At 44.1% G+C, this 25,280-nt stretch overlaps 2 protein-coding genes and 1 long non-coding RNA gene across 8 annotated transcripts; 1 reads left to right on the forward strand and 2 right to left on the reverse strand.

The window, feature by feature from the left end:
- Positions 1–756: 756 nt before the first annotated feature.
- Positions 757–12,053, forward strand: LOC112293405 (homeobox-DDT domain protein RLT2). 6 transcript variants are annotated; one of them, XM_090243473.1, is made up of 25 exons: positions 758–900; positions 1,791–1,954; positions 2,420–2,546; positions 2,731–3,047; positions 3,231–3,441; positions 3,571–3,680; positions 3,811–4,050; positions 4,208–4,297; positions 4,572–4,724; positions 4,913–5,132; positions 5,276–5,376; positions 5,503–5,589; positions 5,842–5,994; positions 6,173–6,331; positions 6,454–6,663; positions 6,822–7,106; positions 7,283–7,624; positions 7,834–7,965; positions 8,155–8,703; positions 8,836–9,019; positions 9,133–9,578; positions 9,734–9,838; positions 10,085–10,339; positions 10,458–11,512; positions 11,634–12,053. In XM_090243473.1, exons 3-24 carry the CDS (start codon positions 2,444–2,446, stop codon positions 11,487–11,489), a joined length of 5,484 nt encoding a protein of 1,827 aa, XP_090099599.1. In that variant the 5' UTR covers positions 758–900; positions 1,791–1,954; positions 2,420–2,443; the 3' UTR covers positions 11,490–11,512; positions 11,634–12,053. The 6 variants fall into 6 exon arrangements, with proteins under 6 accessions (XP_024398538.1, XP_090099599.1, XP_024398536.1 ...); XM_024542768.3 differs by having other exon boundaries at positions 759–900; positions 1,861–1,954; positions 3,228–3,441; XM_024542769.3 differs by having other exon boundaries at positions 761–900; positions 1,907–1,954; positions 3,228–3,441.
- A 333-nt stretch (positions 12,054–12,386) lies between these two features.
- On the reverse strand, positions 12,387–13,340 carry LOC149987680 (uncharacterized). The gene is made up of 2 exons (XR_016497812.1): positions 13,155–13,340; positions 12,387–12,965 (listed from the first exon to the last, which is right to left on the reverse strand). It is a non-coding gene; the product is annotated as an uncharacterized LOC149987680 (long non-coding RNA).
- Positions 13,341–17,312: 3,972 nt separating this feature from the next.
- LOC112293594 (protein PSK SIMULATOR 1) lies at positions 17,313–24,657 on the reverse strand. Its single transcript, XM_024543217.3, has 13 exons — positions 24,498–24,657; positions 22,872–23,722; positions 22,150–22,454; positions 21,887–21,979; positions 21,551–21,641; positions 21,073–21,169; positions 20,471–20,568; positions 20,207–20,276; positions 19,884–19,990; positions 19,516–19,632; positions 19,098–19,174; positions 18,798–18,842; positions 17,313–18,428 (listed from the first exon to the last, which is right to left on the reverse strand). Exons 2-13 carry the CDS (start codon positions 23,226–23,228, stop codon positions 17,795–17,797), a joined length of 2,091 nt encoding a protein of 696 aa, XP_024398985.1. The 5' UTR covers positions 23,229–23,722; positions 24,498–24,657; the 3' UTR covers positions 17,313–17,794.
- Between the last annotated feature and the right edge of the window lie 623 nt (positions 24,658–25,280).

A 25,280-nucleotide genomic window follows, 5' to 3' on the forward strand; every position in this document is an offset into this window, starting at 1 on the left:
TGCGATGCAGTTGACGCCTCCAAAGTGGCAGTGCGAGCCCAAGATTGGAGGGAGAAGGGAGAGGGTAAGAAAGAGAGGGACACGATGACGACGGAAGTGTGAATTCGAGTTACGGAACAGGGGGCGGAAATTCGGTAAATCATCTTGGCTCTGCTGCTCGCTGGCTGGCTGGCTGGCTGGCTGGCTCCCTGGGTTCGCTGTGCGAGAGGAGAGGGGGGAGATGCGATGATGGTGATGATGATGCTACCTGCGAGGCTGGTCTGGTCCGGTCCCGTCCCGTGAGGAGCGGAGGAGTAAGGCCGCCTGCGTTGAACAAGTAGGCAAAACTGGAATAAGGAACGAAGCGACAGAGAAATTGAATCACATTCCCATCCAGTCAGCATGCCATTTGCTGCTACCACTATTCGATAGTCGCTCGGTCAGCCAACCCACCAGCCCGTTCAATTGAACCCTCCTCAGGAGAGATTGCAATTGAATCCAGAGAAGCAATTGAGTCCCCAAAATAATCAAGCGGCCCCCTGAGGTTGGGGATTTTTATTTTTTATTTTTATTTGGGAAGGTTGGCGAGGGAGGCAGCGTTGGATGCAGTAGTACCGTAGTTGGGGGGCATTGGGGTGATTGATGGCATCATCGTCATCATGTAGTTGGGTTGGGTTGGGATAGTTCAATTGGGTTGGGGTAGTATTCCTAAGATTATATTCCCACTGGCCTGGTTCATTCTCCAAAATGGACGACGACAGCGACTCGTGTGGGATGCTAAAAGGCAGCTGTAGTGCGAGTTCTCCACCTGACCCTCTCAGCGGCAATATTAGTGTAGTAGCGCTTGTTTCCATGCCAACGGGATCATTTACGGCACCGGGGATGTCGAATAGGACGAGGCGTTTCGGTGCTCTAGGTCAGGTATGCAAATCTCCCCCACCGCCCCCCACCCCCTGCACGCAACGTGAGACTCCCCTCTTCCAGTCGTTGATCGATGGGGTGAAAACGCAAGGGTTGCTTGAAGGTAGCTTTAAATGTTTTCGAGGGTTTGTTTTTTATACTTTTTTGTGTGTCTGTTCTTGGGTTTGTGGGTGTGGGGTCGAATTTGGGGATGGGCTTGGAGAGAGGGAGGGAGCGCGCAGCCTAAAGGCGATTATTGTCGGCCTAAGGTGCAAGTGAAGTCTGTTGGAAGGTGCAAGAGGGGGGGGGGTGTTGGGTAGTGTAGTGCTCTTGCTGGAGGACATGGAAAGTTGAATTTAATTTTAGGATTCACGCGTGGGATTTGGGTTCGCCTGTATAGAGATTGTAGGGCCCCTTTTTCTTATTTACTTTTGTCTGCTCGTCTGTATGAGGGTTTGTGCATATGCTTGGGTTGTTGTTTGTGTCTGCGAGGGGGAGGTCACCCAGGTGAGAGGATGTAGCGAGAAGGATGATGGTTAGGACGGTCTAATTGGGTGTAATGATAAATTGGTTCCTTCTTCCGCTACCTTGTGCATTGTAAGGGGATGCTTATGATAGGTCGAGCGGACAAGTAAGCAGCGGTGTCAAATATCAGGGCATAGAAGATCGAAGTCTGAGCAAATCGCAGGCTGTAACGCTGCTGCATTCATCATTTAAAATTTATTTGATTGCATTTGCACGTGCTTCGGTGGTTTTCGTTGAGTGTTGTACGAGTAGATTTTTTTTTACATGTGTGAGGTAAGCTTTTTTTATACTGTGCTAGAAGTTGAAGCTGTTTAGCACACATGGATTGTTTTACGGCGGGCAATTTCAAGTTTTTAATGCCTTGCGCTGATAATCGCTTGCCATAGTGGCGGGAGTGATTGCTGTATTGACATGGGAGTCTCACATCGCACTCGTGCTCCCCTACCTGATATCTAGGCGATGACACCCAGTCTCGTCATCTGAAGCTGAGAATGGATTGTAGGGCATGTTTGCTGGAAAAGGAGATTTGAGATAGACGCGGAGCTGTTCAGTAAGTGATCACCTCCCACATTGCGCAGTACACGAGTTCCAGCATGATTTCTCCGGTTAGCGCATTCAGTCTGCATCTTCGTTAAGATCAATGTCTCACGACACAGGCAATGATTTCTGATATATATTTAGGGTTTTCTATTTCCACAACCGTTAGTAAGAGGGACTGACATGAAGATACAGGAGTGCCACATTTTCTCAAGGATGTCAGGTTTTAGGTTTTACGATGTCGTTGCAATAGCTGGAATTGTTTTGTGTTGACCCTACTTCATCCTTGCGTGAGTTGGTGCTCAAGGACTGAGCTTCGTTTACATACAACTAAACTGCTTTTCCCTTGTGATTTCTGCTATCATATGAGGACATCGTCCTTTTTTCCTTGGAAATGGAGCAGTGATTTGTACCTTTCGTTTTCTCTTCCTTGACTCGGTTCTTGAATTGCTTTTTACCTGTGATCTGTTTCTTACAGGTGCCAGTTTACGAGGAGTGAAGTATGGAACTTGTTGACAGGAGACGTCTATCTCCTGATGATCATAACTTGAAAAGAAGAATGAAGACACCAGTACAGCTAGAAGCTTTGGAGAGGGTGTTCGCAGGTTTAAATATAGCAGTTCTCTGATACTTTGTATTATATCTCTAGAATTATGCAGTTTTTCTCTAGGACGTGGTAGAGTCTGTTATATATGTAGGTTATATACTTTGATGTTATCCGTTTCTTCTTGCGTCGTCCTATATTCAGTAGTTGAAAGGGTTCCTGTCTAACTCGACGCCGTGTGACAGAGGACCGGTACCCTGCAGAGGCAGTTCGGGCGGAGCTCTCCACTCAGCTTAATTTATCTGACAAGCAGCTACAGATGTGGTTCTGTCACCGACGTTTGAAAGACAGGAAAGGGAAAGACGAAGATAGTACAAACGTCAATGCGAATGTTAACGCCAATGCTAACGTGGCTCGGAAAAAGCCAAGAACTGAAAAGCAGAATATGACGCAGTATCCCGGAGCTGTTCTTGCCTCAGAACCTGGTGGTGCTGCGGTGCTCCCTCGTGACCAATTTGCGGAGGAATATCAATACGAAAACTCAGAAAGGTTCACCCCAGAGGTGAGAAGGTGTTGCACTTCTGTTCCTGACATTGCTAGGGTAAAAATGTTGCTTACACTTCGGTTGTCTGTTTTTAGGACACTGTCTATACTGATCTCTTCTCATTCTTGGATTGCTTTTGAGGCACTCAAAGGCCTTCAATCTCTTATTACTAATTTACCAAAAATTGTTGAGCTTCAGCAGGAGCTGAAGCCACGCTCCAGGAAATCTGGTCCAAGGGATGGTTCATTTCCTGGCAAAAGAAGGAATCAGGCCCTCTCTGCTAGGGTGGCCAAGGCAGAGGCGGCTGCTATAGCTGCAGTTGAGGCGCAGTTGGGGGAGCCCCTTAGAGAAGTTGGTCCTCCTCTGGGACTGGAATTTGATCCTCTCCCTCCCGGTGCCTTTACTACACATGGTATCGACCATGCAACTCTATCCTTAAGTGTACCTTGTTGCTATCAATGATGCATTTTTTTTTTTTTTTTCCCTTCTCTTTTCTCTTTTCTTTTCTCCTAAAGCCATTTGTAACTTTTTACTTTCTCAGTCGAGGAAATGCCTGCGGAGCCCAGACCTGCCATGGAGCAAGAGCAGCACTTTCCAACTGAGAGATTGTACGAGACTCCAGAGGCGCAAAACAACACGATGTTTGAACCGGTACTGCTTCCCGACTCATCTTGTCCGTACGTTCTAGGGGTTTGTCAGAGTAGATGAGCCGAGTTTTTAATTTTTTTTAAAACCTTTCTGTCTAGTCGTGACTTATGACTGACACAAGTACTGCATACAGTCTGCAACCCTGGGCCTGGCCACCATGCCCAATCTAGGAGGAACTAAGCGGAAGTCTATGGGACCCCCATCTACTGATCCCCATCCTCTCCATTATGAATCCCGTCCTGTCAGAGAATACCAGTTCTTACCCGAACAGCCAGAACGCTTGGAAGAAAATCAGTATTTCGAAAGACCAACACCGCTGAATTTATTTCCAGCCCCTGAGAGAACTACTTTGGAACTGCTGCAACAGTCGAGGGTTTGTATTTTAAACTCATTTAACATAAGTCTTTCTTCTTGGAAAAAGTTTCTCGCCGCTGGAGATTAGGACTGAATGGGTTCGATTGAAAATAGCCAGCTGTGTTGATGATACTGGATACGGGAATTTCTGATGAAGCAACTTGTATCATGTTCAGTTGGAGGAGGTCAGGTTACAAAAAGAGTACGAGCTTCATGAGAAAAAATTACGAAAGGAGTTTGAAAAACAAGAGGTTCTCAGGAGGAAGGTAATTTTGGCTCCACCATGCTTTGACTTATCCTACTACTGTATTAGTGATTTAAATTGTCCCCCCCCCCCCCCCCGTCATCTCTTTCATCAATCCTAGGACCTGGCTGTATTAGCTTCAAAAGTATTGATATTATACAGTTGGTATCGGAAACCATTGACCGTGGTATGTAATCTTTTTAAAGGTTACGCGGCTTGGCCTTGGTAGGTTCTATGTGATTGGGTATCCTACAATGAAGTCTTTGTTTTCTAATGTGGATTTTACTCATGAACAGCGAGAAGAACAAGTACGGAAAGAGCAAGACAGACTAGAAAAAGAGAGGTTGAGAGAAGAAGAGAGACTTCGTCGCGACAGGCTAAAAGAACAGGAGCGTATTCAGCGAGAACAAAAGAGGGAAGCTGAGCGCCTGGAGAAGGAAAGCAAAAGGGTATGTTTGAACTAAGAATATCTAATGCATGCATTTGGATGTACTGGTAGGTATTGAAAAGATTTTCTCTGTGATGCCATGTATCTTGGAATTTTGATCCATTGAAGTTTGTTATGATACTTTTTCTCGCAAGGAAGAGAATGCGATTGTAATTAAATATGGCGGGAACGTTTATTTCTGATGCTTAGATGGAAAAGCAGCGACGTCGGGAAGAAGCACGCAAAGAGAAACAAGCTGCTAAGTTAAAGGCTGCCAACGAAAGAGCTCTTGCCAAGAGGCTAGCGAAAGACATGACGGACCTCATGGATGATGAGGAATTGGAGCGAATGGAAGCGTCTGCAGCTGCGTCTTCTCTGAATCTAGCATTCTTTGCGCCCTTTGGGAAGAATGGGATGGACACCTCTCAGGGTACAATTATTCATTCTTCTTATTCTTGCCGTGACCATCTTCCTGGTAGAGAGAAGGTAGCTATTAAATTGCAGCATCAAGGATGACCATGATCACAGGTGCATAAAAAAAGTATTGATGAGGTTGGCTGTGAATGTATGCAGTTGTGCTCAAGCCCTTCCCACCTCCTAATGTCCGGATGAAGCCTGTAGTGGCAATCCAGCCCTGGTCCAACTCTGATCAGAATATCGGAAACCTACTACTGGTAGTGTCGCAACCCACTGGCATGTGATGGTAATGTCAGTCTCATTTATTTTCATAATAGATATGTTTGAAACGCTCGAATACTACGCCGGAGAATCTGAATTTGGCTGATGTTTACGGCGTGCAGGTGTGGAGGTTTTTGACAACCTTTGCGGATGTTGTTGGATTGTGGCCATTCACACTGGATGAGCTTGTTCAAGCATATCATGATTATGTACGTGATCTGTTTCACTACAGTCGTGTTGCTTCTTAAACTTGTGTTATAGATCAATGGGAACCTTAAGCTCTGCTATTTATGCGGTTTTTGTTTAGGCCTATTCGTAACTTTGCGAAGTAAGAATTCTATCTCTCTGCTCCTTGATGAAATTATACTGCACTTCCCCGTAGTTACATGAGATACCTCTGTGTTTCTTTCTACTTGAAATTAGTTAGCTTGACATGTTTTCATGCTGTGTCTTATTTTCAGGATTCTAGATTACTTGGAGAGATACATGTTGCGCTTTTAAAAACATTGGTTAGAGATATTGAGGAAGCAGCGCAGGCAGTTTCTGGTGGTATGGTTGGTCAACGGGATGCAATTGCTATGGCCGCGGGTGGCCACCCCCAACTTGTCGAGGCTGTGAGTTGATATTCACATTTTTGCGTTTGAATCAAGCGATGGTTGAGAACAAGCTTTTCCTGCAATAAAATTCCATGTTTTTGTGAATTCCGCTATTGTTGCTGTGAAGTCAAAGATGCCTCCTGCACTGTCTTAATTAACTTGAAATATTTATTCTTGACCTGTGGTTTCTATGCAGGCGTTTGCATGGGGCTTCGACATCAGGGAATGGGGAAAGCACGTGAATCCTCTAACTTGGCCAGAAATTCTGCGGCAGTTTGCTTTGGCTGCCGGTTTTGGACCTAAGTGGAAGAAACGGAAGGTTTTACCTGATCGGTCGAAAGAAGTTCCAGCTGAGGTGTGTCAATTGTAGATCTTAACCGCATTTATAGGGGAGCTTGATGATTTGTTTTTGGACGTTAGAGTCTCATTGCAACTTAAGCCTTCTTTGTTTACATGCATTTTTATGTGTGTGTACAGGGAGAGGACGGAGAGGATATTGTGGCCAAACTTCGATCTGGTGCGGCAGCTGTTAATGCAGTTGCGTCTATGCAAGGCAGAGGGATGGGTCATTTACGCCGCTCCCAATACAGGTTGACCCCTGGGACAGTGAAGTATGCTGCTTTTCATGTTCTATCTCTTGAAGGCGAGAAGGGCCTAAACATTGCTCAGGTGGCGGATCGTATTCAGGTACAAATACGAACCCTAACACGTATCCTATTAGTTTCACTTATCTATAGGTATTGCAGTTGTTACCTTGTGCTCAATGTACACAATTGCAGACACCTGATTGGTCATCTTTCATTGAAGCCATGACTGAACGGTGCATCGTTTTGTGGTTGTCACAGACATCTGGATTGCGCGACCTGAGTAGCAGTAGAACTCCAGAGGCATCCATAGCTGCTGCTCTCTCACGCGACACTGTCCTGTTTGAGCGAACTGCACCTTCGACGTACTGTGTACGACCTCAATTTCGCAAAGATTCTGAGGATGCTGAAGAGATCTTAAGTGCTGCAAGGGAGAGAATTAGACTTTTCCGAAGTGGTCTTGTTGATGGAGAAGCTGACAAAGACGTTGATGAAGCGGATAGAGAGGAGTATGAATCTGAAGGGCAGGATGTCGACGATGTAGAGGTATAAGCGCCTTTGTCTAATGGAGGATACAAGTTTTATTGGTTCCAAATTACGTGCCTTAGGTTTTAAGGTTGTTTTAGGCCAATGTTTTATCAAATTGTAAGTTGATACTAAGCTATATATGTATGTTACCTTATGTTTGAATCTGAGCGAGTGGTTTTTTTGGCTATCGCTAGGACCTGGAAGAGGAGGATTTGGAGGATGGTGTTCCAGGTTCTAGTGAAAAGAAAGGTGATGTGAAGACTGAAGATGCGAAAGATGAATCTGATTCGAAAGAGACTAAAACTGTGACAACGTCGCAACAGAAAATACATCCGAGCTCTGAGCTCAGCGAGGGAGCTAATAATGGATTGTCAAAAGCTAAAGCAGTAAGTGTATCTTCTAAGCGAGAAATAGATGACGAAGAGGATGAGGAAGAGGAAGAAGAGGAACACAACTTGGGGAAGGATGACAGTCTGCAGGAGGACCAAAAGACTGGGATCCAACTTGAAGAAGAAACCGAAATTGATGAGAGTCAGGTGAGACGTAAACTGATGTATGCTCTATTTTAGGTTTCGTTTATGGTAACTTCACTCGAGGTAACTTTGTACTTGGTTTACTTGGAGAGTCCGTGCCTTAACACAAGATCATTGCTACTTCAATCGTTGAATTTTATGAACTTGCTGGAGAAAAGCTAATCGTAGCCCCACCAATTGAAGGGATTTTTCTGACTTCGACTCTTTCGCAGGTCGGAGAGCCGTGGGTGCAGGGTCTTGTGGAAGGAGAGTACGCAGATCTCAGCGTTGAAGAACGATTGAATGCGTTGGTGGCATTAGTTACTGTTGTCAATGAAGGCAATGCTATTCGTATTGCTCTCGAGGTAAACCCTGAACTTCAACGAGTTTTTTATTTCGTAAAACTTCCGTAGTTCATGTGAAGCATAAAATGCCATTTCATAAAATGCCATTTCATGCTATATGCCCTTTATGGCCTGTACATGATCGTATATGTATTATCCCTAGTTGCCTGTGCACGAGAAACTTAATTGTGATCCTTTTTTTCTACACAGGAGAGGCTTGAGGCAGCCACTGCTCTGAAGAGACAGATGTGGGCAGAAATGCAATTAGAGAAAAGGCGTCACAAAGAGGAATTGTTATCTAGATCTCATTTTTCACTCCTCCCTGGTACCATCAAAACTGATGGTGAAAGTCCTGATCCAGAGCATATGACATCGGGAACCTTAGCACTGTATGATCATGGACAGCTGGATATGAACATGCCGAACACCGACGGTACTGGATATATAGAAGCCTTTGCCGGAAATGGGAAATCCTTCAATGAACTTTCTAATGGCGTAGTTGCACATGAAGCTGGTCCCTCCGCAGGTGCAGTTTCAGGTAATCATTTGGCAGAGAAGTCCCGCGCACAGGCGAAGGCAGATATTGGTCTTCGGGCTGAAGAGCTCTACGTGTTCCGATCGCAACCATTAGGATCCGACAGAAGACATAATCGTTATTGGCAGTTTGTCACTGGCAATGGCGGTCAGGATCCAGGATGTGGGCGACTCTTCTTTGAATCCAATTCTGATGGCTGCTGGGGCGTTATTGATACAGAAGAGGTAAAGTTTGAATTCGTTGTCTACAAGGAAGGCACTGCTGATCTTGGCAAAATTCTTTGTTGATTGGTGTTACTTGTCAATTGTTCAATCGCCACATACTCCTCATCAGTGCGGTTTGTGTAACATGAGCAGGCGTTTGATGTACTATTAGCATCACTAGATCCAAGGGGTGCCAGAGAAGCCGCACTTACTGCCATTCTCAACAGATTAGAAGGTACTTTACGGCAAGGTATGAGGTTGAAGGCTTCTGACACGGCAAATTCTTCACCTATCAAGGGGTCTACCACCATCCCCAATAAGCATCCTGGTTTGAAAGGTACAACTATTGTTATTTTTGTTTGCAGTTACTGCATCTTTGTGTATCCTTTCAGTTCTGGATGCATATTATCCTCTTGCTAATCACATTTCTGATTTGTGCCGGAATTTTAGGAATTGAAGAAAGTCCAGTGAGCAGTATTTCAGGTTCTGAGAGTGATTCTCCAGCAGTTCTGAGTGCCATTTCTGTGGAGCTGGGAAAAACTTCCAGGGAACAAAAGCAGGCACTTGAGCGCTACAAGGAGGCAGAGAAATGGATCTGGTCAGAGTGTTCGACAGGTGGTTCCGCACTAAAAGCAACAAAGGCTGGTCTGCGAAGAGAGGCGCGTGTGTTGGTTGTTTGTGATGTGTGCCATGAGTTGTATACAAGCAAAGACAAGCATTGCCAGTGTTGCCATGCGACTTTTGACAAATCATCTTCACCAAGAGTGTTCTCAGAACACACTCGGGATTGTGAGGAAAAAAGACGCAAGTGTGATCCGAATTGGAAACTGCAGGGACCTGTTGCTTCTATGCCGTCTCGTCTTCAGCTTCTGAAGACAGAAATTATAAAGATTGAGGTTCGTTTGTATATTTCGTACTTTGGTTATGAGATTCATTCCATGATTGCAGAAGATGTCAATCGTAACCATCTTCTTGACGCTGTTGTCAGCTTAAGCTTTTGTATCCTCTTCCATCGTTATCATCAATATTGTCACGCGATCTGTGCTTGCAGAGTGCTATTCCTACCAAGGCGCTTAATAAGGATTGGACTGATCATCAACGCAAATTATGGGCTGCGTCTGTGAAAGCTGCAACTGAACCAAATCAGGTTCTTCAGGTACATATTTGAGTGTTGTGACCTTTATTTATTTTTTTCATATGTTCAGCATAACGACTTGGTATATTTTATGAATGTGACTCTTCTATGATAGTTTTCTGGTTGCGTAACGAGAAATCTATTGTAGCTCAGTTTTCTATTTTTGAGTTTTATTATTTTGCACCCATGGTTTCTTTCTGAATTTCTAAAGTCGAAACTTGGAGCTGGGTTGTGTCTGGCATGCTGATACATTCTTTGGTAAAGCAGGCCCTCACTATCCTGGAGAGTATGATTGAACGTGACTGGTTGTCCTCCACGTACGAAACAACAGAAGAGATTGCGAGTGCAGCTGCTGAAGCTAATGGCTTTGGAAACCAGGGCCTCATACCATTTTGGGTGCCTCCAACAACTGCAGCTGTGGCCCTTCGAATTCGCCTGCTGGATAATGCTATAGCATACAGTCAAGAAGCGAAGGAAGAGCGTGAGAAACAGGAGATTGAGGATGAGATAAATCAGAAAAATGTATATTCATTCATTCTGTTAAGTCTTTCAGTTATTGAAATTAGCCAATGCCTTTGGATTGCTCCACAGTTTCCTGGTCTTGTTAGCTGACACAATGTTTGGTGTTCATTTGATACAGACAAAGATGTCAACATTCAGATTTTCACCTGAGGGTCTACCCGGTGATCAAGAAGATGAACAACCAACTGATGTGTTGGAGACAGCTCCGAGCTTGAGTGGCAAGGGTAGGAGCCGTGTTCGTTCCAGTGGGGGTGGTAGGGTACGCGGGGGGAAGGGAAGTCAAGGTGCACAAACCGGACAAACCGGGGGTCGTCGTAGAAGCACCGTCAGTGCTGGCGGAGGATCAAAGTCCAGAGTAAGGTCTTCAAACAGTGCAACAAAGTCGGGTTTAAAACGAAAGCTTCAATTTCAAGAGGGAGCTGAAGAGGCAGCCCCTAGCGATCTCAAGCAATGGGGTGGTGCTGCTAAGGGGCGAAGTGCCAGGTCTGGTGGCAGTCGTGGTGGGAAATCCACTGCCCGTCGTTCCAGTCGAGGTCAAGCAGGCCCACGCTCTCGTGCACGTCGCGGTCAGACTGGGGCACGGAGGCTGGGACAAAAACAGAGGAATCCTAACGATTTAATGGTTCCTTCTGGTAGAAGTCAATCGAAGATAGCCAAGGCAGCGTCGGATTGCGCAGCAGCCAATCCTGACAGAGAAGACGATGACGAAATGGAGGAAGTGAGTAACGGAGGCGACTCACAAGCTGGCTATGCTGACGAAGGGTACGAGGATGGTGATCAATACGATGCTGAGGAGAACAACGATGATGGGGACGCAGAAGAACAGAATGGCTCAGATTTGGGTGAGCGTATGGAAGAAGGGGAAGAGGTGGACGAGGAACAAGCGGAGGAGGATGAAGGGGAGGAAATGGATGAGGAAGGGGAGGAAGAGCTCGAGGATGATGATGGTGATGGAGAAGGTCAGGAGGAAGATGACGGGTATGACAAAGAAGAGCCAAGAAGAAATGCTTATGAGAGAGGAGGACGAAGCAGCTATGGTAGGGCTGCTGAGGATGAGGGAGAGGGGGAAGAAGAGGGTGAGGGAGGTGGCGATGAAACGGAAGATGAGGATGATCAAGAAGAGAGGCAATCGTACAGTGATGAAGATTGACGTGCTGCTCTCTGAAAAGAATGGTAAATTAAATTCATGGTATTGACAAATTTTAAGAGAAGTAAAAGAAACGGATGGAAAATAACTTGCTTTTTTTAAAAAACTTGTGACAAGCAGTTGCTGACCGTGGGGTTGTTTGAGCAGCGGACAAATGGAAGCTATCGGACATGGGAACCAATCATTGAATGAAGTCCAATTACCATTCGTCACACTTTGGCTGGATTGTCTGCAGAAGCTTCAAAGTTTTGTGTATAGATTATTGCCTTTCTTGAGCACCTTGCTCCCCTTTTACAGTGAAGTACCATAAACTATTAGCTTTGGTTGATGCTACCTGTTGCAAGTTACTGTTCTTCTGAAGTTGTCTGTAGAATATAGCAATCCTGAAATATGATTTAGTAAGAGTCCCAATTTTGCTGTCTGACTTTAGCAGGTGTGCTACTATGGTGTCTCCTGTAAGTAACTTCTTTTGGGCCCAATAGAAGCCCTTTGGAAGCCCATTGGAAGCCCATTTGAATAGCGGTCTTCAGGGCCTTGTACATTCCCTTAATCATTTTTTTCTTCTTATGATCGTCATGCCTGCTTTGGACCACGGAAATCCTTCTCCTCTTTACTTGTTGGTTCCCATCTTTGCTATTACCGACATAAATTTTCGTAACGGATTCACACATCCAAAGAAGAGCTCGAACATTTTGCGAGCTGGGACTTATTCAGTCTTCAGCGATACAGCTTGCATGGGAGACACTACTAATCCAAACAATATATCTTAAGTTTGGACCTGAATCTATGCGATGTTTACACTCGATAGGCGATGTTGAGGGATGCAATTGGACAAGTTTGAAATGAAAATGAATTTCTTATGAAAAATAAAAAAGGGGGGGGGGGGAAAAACAGTGAAGATTAGGTGAACTTTGCTGAATAGAGCTTATAGGTAAAGTTCATAGTACAGCGAGATCGGTTTTGATCCCCGAACTAGTTTTGAGTCGGGAGAATTCGAAACCTGGGACCAATAAAAAGTCTATCTGAATCATTTTGGCCGCTGATCTCCTACGTATACCTCAAGACAATACTTTTATGCTCACGTGTTTCCAACACTATCATTGGGTAGGTCCTTCATGGCTATGTACACTCCGCCTTTTACACAATACAGATGGGTATACTATTTGGTACATAAACTGCACTTTCTACTTTATGGTCTAAACATTGTCCAGCTGGTCGCACAAAATGGATGCAGATTATCCATTGCGACAAATTCGGTGGACCTGTTAAAGTAAGTTTCAATAGATGCCCACCCAATCACGGTCCGCAGCATTTATATGAGTTCACCCAAACACAGGAAATTCACACGTCTTGTCCATCGTTCAGAGAGAGCAAGTTCATATAGCCACACAAAAATCTAAGGTCCAACCCAACAGGAACCCATTGACTATGAGCTATCAGAGCCACAAGCTTTACCTTAGGTATTCATCTGTAGATGTCCTGCATGCAGAGGAAAAAAAGGCTCCAGTCAGATGGCTCTTTTGCATAGCTGCAACCCTGCCTTAAAAGCTTTTTAGTAAGAACCGAAGATACAACAAACATCCCTGCTCTTTACAGTTATAGCCTTATCAAGTTCCAGCATCCAGGACCCACCAAACTACGGAGCACAGAGGAAGAGCTTTAAAGAACCTGGTTTCTGGAAGTACAAATAGCCCTAATTCGTGGACAATGAGCTTTCTACCCAGCAAGCCAATGAGGATCCGTCCAGTTTACTTCATTCCAGCCACCTCCAACCAACAATCTCCAAGAGTTTGAGGAGAAAGGGAACTGTCTCAAATTCAACAGGTTTTCTCGCTTCGCATAGTATGATTTCGTGAATACAGATGACATTCTAATCCAAAAACCCTTGTGCAAGCATTTTTAGGAGGTATTGAAGAATCATCTTCCCCCGAACACATGAATCGTACACGGAGAGAATATATTCCACTGCTTTTTTTAATATGGGTACCGTGGGGTGGGAGGGCATGACATGGAACAAGATGCTTTCTAGTGATTCCCATGTGTGCGCGGTGATTCTCACTCCGGTGGTGTAAAGCTTGCCTCCAACTACAGAAAAGCAAAACGTGGTATGGAGAGGAGGAATGGTCCCGCATTTTCCCCCTTCCGCCCGCCCTCCCTGCCACCCTACTGAAATAGCGCGCGAACTTCTCCGACGTGGCAAACAAGGCCGCGAACCTGCCCCACTGAACTTGGCACCTATTTTGTGGCCGCGAAGCATCTTCCACATGGCTGGCATTCTTTCGGTGGACCCTACCCACATTTGATCCGTGTCAGCATTATTACTCGATGGCTTCATCTGTTATTCCATGGATGAATATGACTTTCAATATTATTGGATGAATGAAGGGATACTCTTCATCCATCATGCACGGCTTGCACATCCTGCAATTTATTTTTCTTTTGCTTGGTTTGGAGTTTTCGAGAATTACATGTCAAGTCTGAGCGCGTTTAAATGAGCCAAGAAAGAAACACAAAAAACTTTAATGGGATACAAGCAGAGAAGCGCAAGTGGAATATTCCATAGATGTAAAATACCCACACTCGAAAACCTTCCTTACACGCGACGCTTGAGGGCAAACACTATGTAGTCTGCAAATACACGGCTTATTTAATAACCTTTTTCTTATTCCTTCTCTCATTATTGTTCTTCAGTGTTGTTGCTGTGGTTGCGCATAGTTGTTGAGATTCACTCACTTTGCGTTTCGACCACCAGGCGCTGATTTCCACTTCACAAATTTTAAGGGCGAGATACCAACATCCGACGAGATCATGTGCCATGACCTAAGAGTGTGGCCAACGCAGATGCCAGGGCCGGTGACCGTGGGATGAAGAAATTAAGATGAATGTAACTTAAATGAATGTTTTAAGATGAAGAATCCACAAAAAGTAAAAGGCATCAGAGTGGAGATTCCCATCGGTAGGTAGCCTTGGTAGCCTTACCGCGCGAAGCCGCCAAGAGGGTTTGAATAGACTGCACGAGGACAGCCTGGCGCGCCACGAAGACGGCAAGCAAGTGACGCGGCTCCAACAGCCAGTTCTGTTTTGATCCCCCTGGCACCTCCGCGATTCCTGCTGGTATGTTCTGGGGCGGAGTCACTAGTAAGTTCCCTCGAACTCGCTAGTTGGCGTCCAGGCTGGCCCTTCAAGAGACAAAGACATCGTGCACGGCCTTCATCTCGCACCCCTTCTTCTCCTTCGGCAATTCTACCTCTCGCTCGCTGATCCATGTACTCTCTTCAGTAGCTTGTGGATTGTGGTGGTTCGGAGGTCGGATTCAGCCGCGGAGGAAGGACCATGTCGCAAAGAGCCCGGTGCATCAGCGGCGGTGAATGCGCCCGGGTTGTGTCGAGCATGTGTGAGCCTGACGGTACCAAGGATGGGGTGGAGCCGGAGGAAGCTCGCTTCATTGACGGCCTGAGATTGGAGGCGCATGCTTGGGGTCATCCTTCCCTTTGACAGCGCTTGGTTTGGTACCGTCTGTCGTCTGGCTGTGTGAGGCAGAGACAAGAAGTTTTTTGCGTGTGATTGATAACAAAATTGTTGAGGGAAGGGTGAAGAAGAAGCGCAGCCGTGTGAAATAGAGTGTGTGCGTATCGAGAGTTGGCGGAGTTGCCTTGTTGGTTAGAACATGCCAACCTCGGCGGCGAAGAGCAATATGTCGGGTTCGATGGAACGGGGTGCGGGCACTATGACTGAGATCACCCATTTCGATGAGAGTCTCTCGTACACCAGTCTGCGGGACCTGTTGCCGACAAGCCGGCCTGGGAGTCCCCGACAGGGAGAGACTGGAGAAGGTGTAGAGAAAAAAGAGCCGGGGGATGACCGACCAGCTATCAAGAATAGATTGGTGGAGCGCGCAGCTCGCGCGTACTTGCGGCCAGTTAGCGATGGTCTCAGACACTCGCCCGAGCAGATGCAGTTGGGCCGCTACTGGCCTACACTCTCTTGGGAGGACCTCGCCCGCATGGTGCAGTCCTTATTCAAGCTCAAGCTAAGTACTCAGAATCATCGTCAGCGTCCACACTACGCTCTCCGTATCCGCGAACATGTGCATGTGCATCCTGTGGTGATGTGAGTGTACCAGTAGCTTAACTTACCCATCGTAAATCGCTGGCCACATCGCGTGCGAGTCGATGCGGTACTCCCCAGACGGAGTTGCTCAAATAGTTAGCTACGTGGCTTCAATGATGTCTGGGGATAGATTATGAGATGATTTATCGGTGTGACATTTAAAGAGGATGAAGATGTAGGAGTAGAATGATCCGGGAGATTATGGTTGGACTTTCACGCGAAGTTTAAGTAATGGAACCTTACCCAAATTCCTTGGTTCTCATCCAAGATGCTACCGTTCGGGTGATTTAATTCACCCAGGAGCGGCGAAGGTGAAGCTGCGAAGAATCTGATTCTTTTTATATGATCAGATTCTTGTTTCCTGATCACGATCTCCTCACTTCAAGTCTTCCGAAGATGTAAGCTCCGAACTTTAGGGGCATTGTGCGTTCTTGGGGTACATTACTTTCCCCAGGACAGAATTAGTTTCCCTACAATCATGACAAACATAGTCAGTGTTGTGGATTTGTGCACAGCCTGGATGTTGATATCAGCGCTTTTCTGAGGCTTTTCCAATAGCGTGTACAGTAAGCTTGAGTGCTGCATACATGCAGCTGAGAGAGAGGAAGAAAGCAAATTGGTAACGTTTAGGAGGAGCTACCTAGAATACACTGTCTCTTAGTTTTATGAATAGTCAAGTAGTATCCCTTAACTACTTTGCTCAAGTGTGGATTTCGTGGACATCTTTAAGTCCGGGACATGGTTGCTCGGTGTACAATCCATTATTTCATGACCAGTATACAAAGATTTGTTTCCATCATCCCTTGCCCCTCTGCATGGTATGAGCTTCGTGCATGGAAGAGTGTTCATCTCTGTCTTCGCGGTGTATCAGATGTCAACCCGAATGCATGTCACCTCGTAAGCCATAGTCTGCGAGAGTTACGTGTACTCACCGAAAGTCGCAGTTCAGTGTGCGTTGTGGGTTGAAGGTCGATTGCTTCTGGAGGTGGTTATCGCCGTAAACGACTTAACGCGTTAACATCTTGGAATTCTCCTATGGTATGTGCAAAGGACAATGCAATGGGGTCAAATAAATTTACATCATACCATTATTCTTCTATGTAAATTTATTTGACCCCGTTGCATTGTCCTTTGCACAGTCCTTTGCACACACACCCTATATGTATACATGTCCACAGCTAATTCTGGAGAAGGTGGTGAGATATAGAATCATGCAGAAATTGGCTTGCCAGCCTTGTGAAGTATGTGGTTGTCAGTCATGCAGATATATATTTTTACTAGTCTCAATTTGAACCATAGCATACAAATGACAATTATCAGCAAACCTCTGATCTACGCGTTTCAGGTCGAAAAATTGCAGTGACTAATTTGCCAAGATGCATAACATGTCATTTATATTTCTTAAACTTTGTGCATGAAACTCATGATGAGTGTTAGTCAAATATATTAAAAGTGAAAATTGCAGTGTGCTCTTAAATTGTACGGTTGAATTCAGGAATAGAATTACAGAAGACTGGCTAACAGTAGAGTGGTTTGTAGTTAGTCGAGCTTAACAAATTTTAAAACAGTGGTCTTTACAACATCAAAAGATCTATTTTCACATTCTTGTTTACATGAAATTGTTAGGTCATTTGTTTAAGATAATTTTCACAGAAGGCATTTATTAACTGCATATTGTTACCATTATTGTTACCATAGATTAAGCTTAAGAAATAGTCACCGTCAGAAATCGTTATGGTCTAGTGGACCAATATTAATTGAAATTCCACATGATATGTAATCAAATTCTTTGAAACATTCTTTGGATCCCCAACGTGATCCAATCTGCTTTGAATTGTTCAAGTCATTCCATGAAGCACAACCATGCTCATGCTGCGAAGCCAGAAAAGTGGGATAGGGTATCTCTCTCTAACAATGAACCCACGAAGATGACAATGACTGCCATTACATTGAATATACAGTATAACCCCTTGGGGGGAGGGGGGAAAAAAAGTAAAAAAGAAAAAAAGATCTGAAATACAAACTAACATACCTTTTTATTTCTACATCATGACCGGATAATCTCATCCTAATCCATACTAGTAAAGGAAGGTACCTAGATGGGCCATCAAACCACAGCACCTGATACAAGCGAAGATAGAATCCCAACCAGCCAATGATGAGATGAGGCAAGTGCTCACTTCAGAGGAAACACATTTTCAGAACTGTAAGGGATGTTGAGACTGGAGATTATCGAGGTCATCTGTCTTTTTCTCATCCAACCTGAGCATGTCGTGGCCAAGGGGTTTGATGCGGTTCCCGCGTCTGTTGAGAGGTGCTTCAAGCTCATTTGTACTGCTCACGGAATGGCTACTGCTTTTATTCAATTTCAGAAACGCAATATTTGAAGAAACCCTACTGTTGTCGAATTCTTGTGACCTGCTGAGCCCTGATATAATTTTCTTTTTTGAGATTCCACTATCCACGTCACGCAACACATCTTTGTCCTCCTGCGAAAGTTCCGGTCTAATAACACCAGCAGGCGTAGAATAGATAAGACCTTGTGTAAACTCAGGTGAGGAAAACATTCCATAAGGAGGTGGGGAAACGCTCCGATCTGAGAGTATGAACTGCTCCTGCATGGTTGTCTTGACGTGTGTCCTGGCGGGTGAGGTTTGTGGTGACCGGTCTCCACTACCAAGATTCTTGCTGTTTCTTGCCTGGCTAACTAAGTGGTGTAGCCCCACTACAAGCTCAAGCATGTAGTTTTCTACTTTCTGCTGGTCCGCATGGTGTAGCGTTTGTATAAGAGTTATCTCCACGTAGCCCATAGCTTTCCGATCTGCTGGCGTCCTGGCATTAATACAGCAACAAAAAGATTCATCATTTAGATGCATAAGACTGAATTATGCTACCACAAATCGAGAGGAAATGAAACGAGTTGACAGGAGGCAAGGACAAACATGTTTGATATTTGTATCCCAAACATGATTACCCCATGAATACAGCATTAGAGGCAAGCCCAGGAGATCTGATGAATTCAAGGGTCATCAAACATGATACTTACACTGATGAATGATACTTTTGCAATATTTCCAGTTCTCAAAAGAACGCGCAACTTTGAACACAATCGCTTCAGAGTATTACAATAAAAGTCGAACTCAAATTGAGGGACATCAACGTTCCATTACAGCGTGAAAGGAAAGTGATGTGTTTTCTTACCCTGCATTCGCCCACTCTCCGACCCATCCAAAGCCATGGTGCTTCCTGTGGCGGCCCGATTCAGATTGTTAAAAAGATCGCTGTTATTTGCAACTTGACAGGGGTTGGGCAAGACCCTCTTGGAAGAGACATCAGTACATATAATAAAAGTAGATATAGCTCGCAGCTAAATCAATTAGAAGCGAATGGCTTCGTCACAGAAATCTCCAGGTACCAGACAATCAGAAATAAAAAATGTAATTCAAATATGATTCAAGAACCACTGCATACAACTAGAAGTTCTGAGCTTTTCAAGCTTACTTTGTGGTGTTAGAAGCTACTGGAACTAGCCAGCCCAAAAGTTTAAATAATTCACTTTTAATTTCATCGACGCTCAGCTGCAATGGAACGAAACACAGAGAGTGAGTTGCTGTGATAATTACCTACAAGAACCATACAACATAAGATTCCCCTGGAATTGCGACGTTCGCACAAACTATCTAGCAAAAGAAGCTCATGGAGTTCAAGTACAGACCAAATATACATAAGAGGATGGACTGGTGCATAATTAACAAATTAACAGCAACTTCCCTTGTTCCGCTTTCTAAAGTAGAAATAAAATACTCATCCTCAACTTATGACTTTAAGGGTTTAAGTTCTACTTGTAAACGCTTGACAGAGTCGCAAGATAGAAAATTGAATCTCAGAACACGAGTATTCATCCAGAGAAGTTACTCACTTCATTCCTATTATGAGTATACTGCAGTCGATTTCTTAAACCACTTTTCACGGTCGGAGGTAATCCTTGATAAAGATTGTCTCTTGTGTTTGGGGGCACTGAGCCAGGCCTTAATACCTGCACAAAGAGATGCATGAAACAAGCTATATAAAATAGAAATGATTTCAAAAATGAAAAATAAATAACCACCATTTGACGTTTCTTGAACTTCCAATCCAGCAAAATCTTAAGTGTCAAGTAGGAATCCCACACTATATACCCTACAGGTAATCTAAAGACGTTAAACGCATACACAATGGTCCAGGGTTTACATCCTATTCGAAACCAACACTAAACTATTCAGAGTGAAAAAGCAAAAAGACACAAACCAGGTTGTCAATTTGATTGATGATATTAGCATAATGGAGGGCCAAGCCCGATGATCCCAGCTTTCCAGCATTCCTTTTTGCCTCTTCCTCAGGCGCCTCAAGAAATGCTGCGTATAGCCACACGTGTGTTATAAAATTTGCCACACGTCCTCTAGATGTGCAACCGTTTGTACTTATCTGCTAATGAAAAGCAAACTGTGCTGACCCACCAAACATATTTACTAGAAGAAGGCTGTTGAAACTTTCCAAAATGTACAGCATTTGCAGGGTTGCATAGAACAAGGTCGGATATGAACAAATACAAAAACCAAACAAATATATACCGTTAGGCCCGAAGATTGCGTAAATCTCTTGGTACAGATAATTTGCAATATCTACTAGCTGCTCCATGACCTGTGATGAAGACGTTATTTCATTAAAATAAAACTTGGTTGTGGAATTAAAATTTAAGAAGAATCTTGGTCATATTTTGAAATCAACCACGTAGACATCTTTAGTAGGAAAATCATGTTAGCATCACGAAGAATGAATGGCTGATTCATCTCCGTACTGGCTTGAAAGGTGAAGGATTAAAGGATGAACAATACCTCTTCAAGAGTCCTAGACCATAGAGAACTTCTTTTCAGTCCCTCTACTTGTTTCTTCTGATTTTTGACTTCATTTCTCACAAGAGCGACAGACTCTCCTGAACACCCAAAGACCACGACCTTGACTTCAGCTGTGTAAGAGCAACGCCTGCCAAGTCCTGTTCAAGACCTTACAGTAAACAACAATCTAGCTCTTTCATAACTTTTAAGCACCACAATTTAACTCCTAGGTCGACGAGATGGTTTTTATAAAGCAATGAACTATAATGGATGGTTACAAAATGTACAACAGACGACCTTAGACTTCCTCTCAACATAATTGAAATGAGTACGGTACACCGTATAGTTCGGACTAGTGCCAATAAGTACTTCCAACTCCACAAGCGTTACGATATTGATAACACTTAGTTGAATGTTTCAACAAGTGTACATCTTTGGTTAATCTTCACATCAAATGAATGCAACCGCTCATTGTAGTGACAACTCTAAAATAATCGCAAGGAACAAATTCTTGAGCTTTAGGCAACCAACGAGACCTGTCAGTCAATCAACTGTTTTCATAATAGTACGGCAAATGTTAGTAGAGGTGAATTGAAGCCCACCCCCATGAGAGGCAGCACCAGCAGACTCCTCTTCTTGTTGCTTACGTTTCAAGTCTGTTCGGAATCGATCAAGCGCATGAAGCTCGTGATATAGATCCTACATCCACAGGCATAGCTACTCAGATATTATTGTCCTTCTGCTTCTGGTTTCTAAGAGAATCAAAATACACTAGCCTTGTCAACTGTAGACGAAAGGACATTCCATAGCATGCTTTGCATCTGATACTCCATTACGAATAAGGCAATTCAGTCACCTCACACTCTCCTCGACTTTCGGCTCCCAATGACACTATTCCCTCCTATCCAAGCATCACGAAACTGTAATGACTTATCACCAACGAAAACTTCGCATACAGATAATAAAAAGAATAGCAACACTCATCGTAGTTTGGACTAAAACACCTTTAGTTGAAACAAGACACGCACAATATCCAAATAAACGCTTTTGTGATTCATGTGTTAGCAGAAATAGGCTTACTGCAGTGTTCTGAGAAAGATTCATCAAATTTTCCATGATTTGATCCGCCTCGTCATGCTCAACTCTTGGAATCTCCGTCTCTTTAACCAGACTGCAAGGCACTTCCACTATCTAAGTGGGAGATCTAACATTATTCAAGAAGAAGTAAAAGAAGGACATAAAGATGTAAACGGGAATCTTATCAAGTAATTCAACATGTACACTATGCCGATCACATGTTGCTAGATTTTCCTGAAGTAAGAATGCACAGAAAGATGTGCTACATGCAGTGCCTTGATCACCCAAATCATGCAACTCAGAACAAACTACGACTCAGGAATAAGGTTTTGTGCTCACCGGTCAAAGACTCGATTATAACAATGCCATCGCGGATCTTTACAATGATTGCCAAACCTTACAACTTCATCAGTATATATTTTAAGCTCATTCCTGCCAAAGGAAGTTCCAATATCAGGGACGCATCTGCTCTAACATGCAGAAAGCTGCAGGAGTCCAAGATTTCCACTACTCTGTGACACACAAGAGAGGTTGGAGGCAGCTTCACATATACTATGTCAATAAGCAAACACAACTTCAAATTCTCAATTTAGTAGGCCCACCTCTTATCAGCTGCCGCAATCGCTATGAGCACATCCTTATTGGAGCTGACTAAACGTTGAACACCTTCTGAGGGGAAAATTTCCTCCTTCAAAATTTTTATCTCCTCCGGGGCCAAAGATTGTTTCAAACTGCATCCTTTTACTATCGTATTTGCAACCTCGAAACCCAAGATGCCAATTTTAGTTCCTTTCGAAATTGCCCCAGCTCCAAACCCCTCTTTGACACCGAGATTAGCAACTGAAGTGCCAAATATATCCAATGCTCCAAGACCCATGGAGCCTGCTACTCTAATAACTTCTGAGACCTGCTCAATTACAAATTTTCCACCATAAATGAATTGATTTTGCGGTACTTATCAAAAGTCACGCAGCTCGTTGTGAAAAAAACAATAAGCTGCTTCAATTGAGCTCATCAGACCTGACAATATGCGCTACCAGGTACATTCCTCAAGAGACGAAACATATTCACTGTAATTTTATATCAAATTTATCAGTAATTTCTCAACATAATCTCGAACTAAGTTAGTCAAGAGTGGCTGATGTAAACTTTTGTACCAAGTCCATAGCTGAACTCAAAATGGGAACTGACGGGTGGAGCACGAAAACATAAGAGGACATTAATCACAAAATGCCTAAGAGCTGTGCTAGAGGAAAAGCCAGTTTCGTTCTTACACCCTTATAAGAAGAAGCAAAATGTGGAATGGGATGAAATAGTTACATACTTTCAAGGCCCCTCTCTTCGCAACAGTGGCTGTTTTCGATCTAACAGAGGTCGGTTCATCAGAAAGCACTCTTGCAAGCTTTCTCTTCTCTTCGCTGTTCCTCTCACATCCGTTAGCTCGATTGTCTCCACTACGTGACAACTCAGGTGGCCTCCTACCAAATTTTAGAAAAGACCCCTCTTGTTTTGTACGGTCGGCCTTAGTCACCTGGTGATTTCTTCCCCTTGCCGACTCCGTTCCATTTCGATTACCCTGAAAAGAACGCCATGCATGCAGAGATGGTGACGCATTTCGATGGTCATCGTGTTCGTTCGTCACCTGCTCCTGATCAGATGCCTTCGAGGACTTAACTCCCATGTTTGGATAACTCAGAACCAGGAGGAAGTGAGGAATGTACAACCACAATGGTTATGGCCAGCACAGGGCTAGCCTTTTCCTGGGAGAAAATATTAATGCTGCCGCAGATGCGGTGATGCCGAATTATTATTTCAACTGAATAGAGTTCACAAGCTTCTGATGTAGTCCCTTCCTCAATAAATCTGATCTTCGAAATCACGTCATCTTTGCTTCAATTACTGCCTGTTATCAATGCGGTTGTTCCGAGTAAAACAAGTAGCGTGCAGAGACATCCCTACGACGCCTGTAAGCGAGTGAAGCTCAGCTCTCCATACATTGACAGTATGGAAGCCTTGGACAGTTTAGACCATGAGTTGTGAACGCAGCCCAAGATAACATAACAGTATCTTCAGATCCTTTCAAGCACGAATATTATTGTGAAGTAGATGGTTCGTCATTTGCCTCTGGAATGAGAGGTTTCTGAAGAGATATCACTTCCAAGTCTATTCATATATCTGTGAAAAACCAGAGTTTCACGATTCAAAAATGTTAGACCTCAATTAAAAGGGTGATTCTGCAGAGAAGCCCCCACACATGATTCCACCATGGAAGAATCACATAAATCCTAAACAAGTTCCATACTAATGCTGTCATAATAGAACCCTTGTCAAAGTTTTTATCCTCCGTTATTCTTGTATACCTCTGATTGTCCCGAGGGAAGATTTCGTATGTTTTAAAGTCCGAGATCGGTTTAGGGAACAAGGTCATGTCCAGCTCCACCTATCTAGATGATTCATACATACTAAAGTCGCCTGAATTTTCCTAGCCATTGGTGTATCTCAGTGTGGAAGCATTAGAATAGTACGCTCGACAATTCTCTCCTACACAAGTTGCCAAAATTAGATGGCGTCGCCGAGGAAATTACCACACTGCAACGCGTACCGCATACTCGCACCCGTAGCTACTCACAATTGACCTCAGTGAAGCATCAGGCGTTCCGCTCAAAACCAAGCGATCGCAGCGACTCACACTCAAAATCTACAACATCCTCAATCCGCTATTCCTACCGACATTCTCACAAGACACGATCGATCTTCCACCTCCTTACGACCGGAAATCAGATTCTCCTACACTACCGTTCACATTACCGACTAACAAACATCACACTCCTCTTACAACCAAACACACTCTCTCACTTTCAACACCGAAGAAAAACAAAAAAGACAAACAAGAAGAAGATGAAAAACAGAAGCACGCAACAAGGTAAACTGCGTTGTCTCGGCGACGCACCCCCGAATTTCCAGATTCCAATTCAGATCGGCTTACGCTCGCACTCTTCCACCATTCGGTACTCCGACAAACCACCCGCAACTTCTACGAAAACTGAAACGGTGATGAGAAACAAACAAACGGGACGCAGGGCAGCGTGGCGAATGTTCCAGTTGACAACTGCTTTCTGGTACAAACGCTCCTAGGCAAGTAGTGTGATACCCTAGGACAGCAACTAAAATTCTTTTCATAGAAAAAAATCAAAACAAATACATATAAATAAATTACATAACACATTACATTAAAAGTGCGAGGAAAACATAACGTCAACGGAGGTGAGGCCTTGTGAGAGCCGTATCGGATGCAATGGTGAAAGGATCCACCGATTAAAGGCTTCGTCACTGACTTCGTGGGCTTGGCCGACGACGACAACGTCGAGAATTAATTCTCGTCGTCGTCGTCGTAGTCGTCGTCATCGTTTCGGTGGCAGCTAGGTCAGATCGTCAACGAGCATGACGGGGGTTGCAAGGAAGCGGAGGCGGCGGTGATGGTGACGATCGAGACCCATTCTCCGTACCCAAAGCTTGAGTCCCAATTTAAATAATAACTTTTGTCTTTTCTTGGTCTCTTACGATCTGTGTCTTCATGGATGTTTGAGAATATGGATGGATGAAATAACTAGCGTTAGCACTTATTGTTGGATGGGTGACGATTGTATTGTGTGATGGATGAATTCAAGTACTATTTGAGGATTAACAACATGTGATATTAGTGGATGAATTCAAACTATGAGAAGGTCCAAAA

The sequence above is a fragment of the Physcomitrium patens genome, chromosome 16 (assembly GCF_059467195.1).
Source record: "Physcomitrium patens ecotype Gransden chromosome 16, ASM5946719v1, whole genome shotgun sequence".
NCBI classification, from domain to species: Eukaryota; Viridiplantae; Streptophyta; class Bryopsida; order Funariales; family Funariaceae; genus Physcomitrium; species Physcomitrium patens.

Coding starts and splice junctions, on each gene's coding strand:
- LOC112293405 (XM_024542770.3), top strand. CDS start 2,444: ATGGAACTTGTTGACAGGAGACGTCTATCTCCTGATGATCATAACTTG. Junction 9,579..9,733: donor CAGAAATTATAAAGATTGAG/GTTCGTTTGTAT, acceptor CTGTGCTTGCAG/AGTGCTATTCCTACCAAGGC. Junction 10,340..10,457: donor ATGAGATAAATCAGAAAAAT/GTATATTCATTC, acceptor CATTTGATACAG/ACAAAGATGTCAACATTCAG.
- LOC112293594 (XM_024543217.3), bottom strand. CDS start 23,228: ATGGGAGTTAAGTCCTCGAAGGCATCTGATCAGGAGCAGGTGACGAAC. Junction 21,642..21,886: donor TATAATCGAGTCTTTGACCG/GTGAGCACAAAA, acceptor AGTGCCTTGCAG/TCTGGTTAAAGAGACGGAGA. Junction 18,843..19,097: donor GTAGCTTCTAACACCACAAA/GTAAGCTTGAAA, acceptor GGGCCGCCACAG/GAAGCACCATGGCTTTGGAT.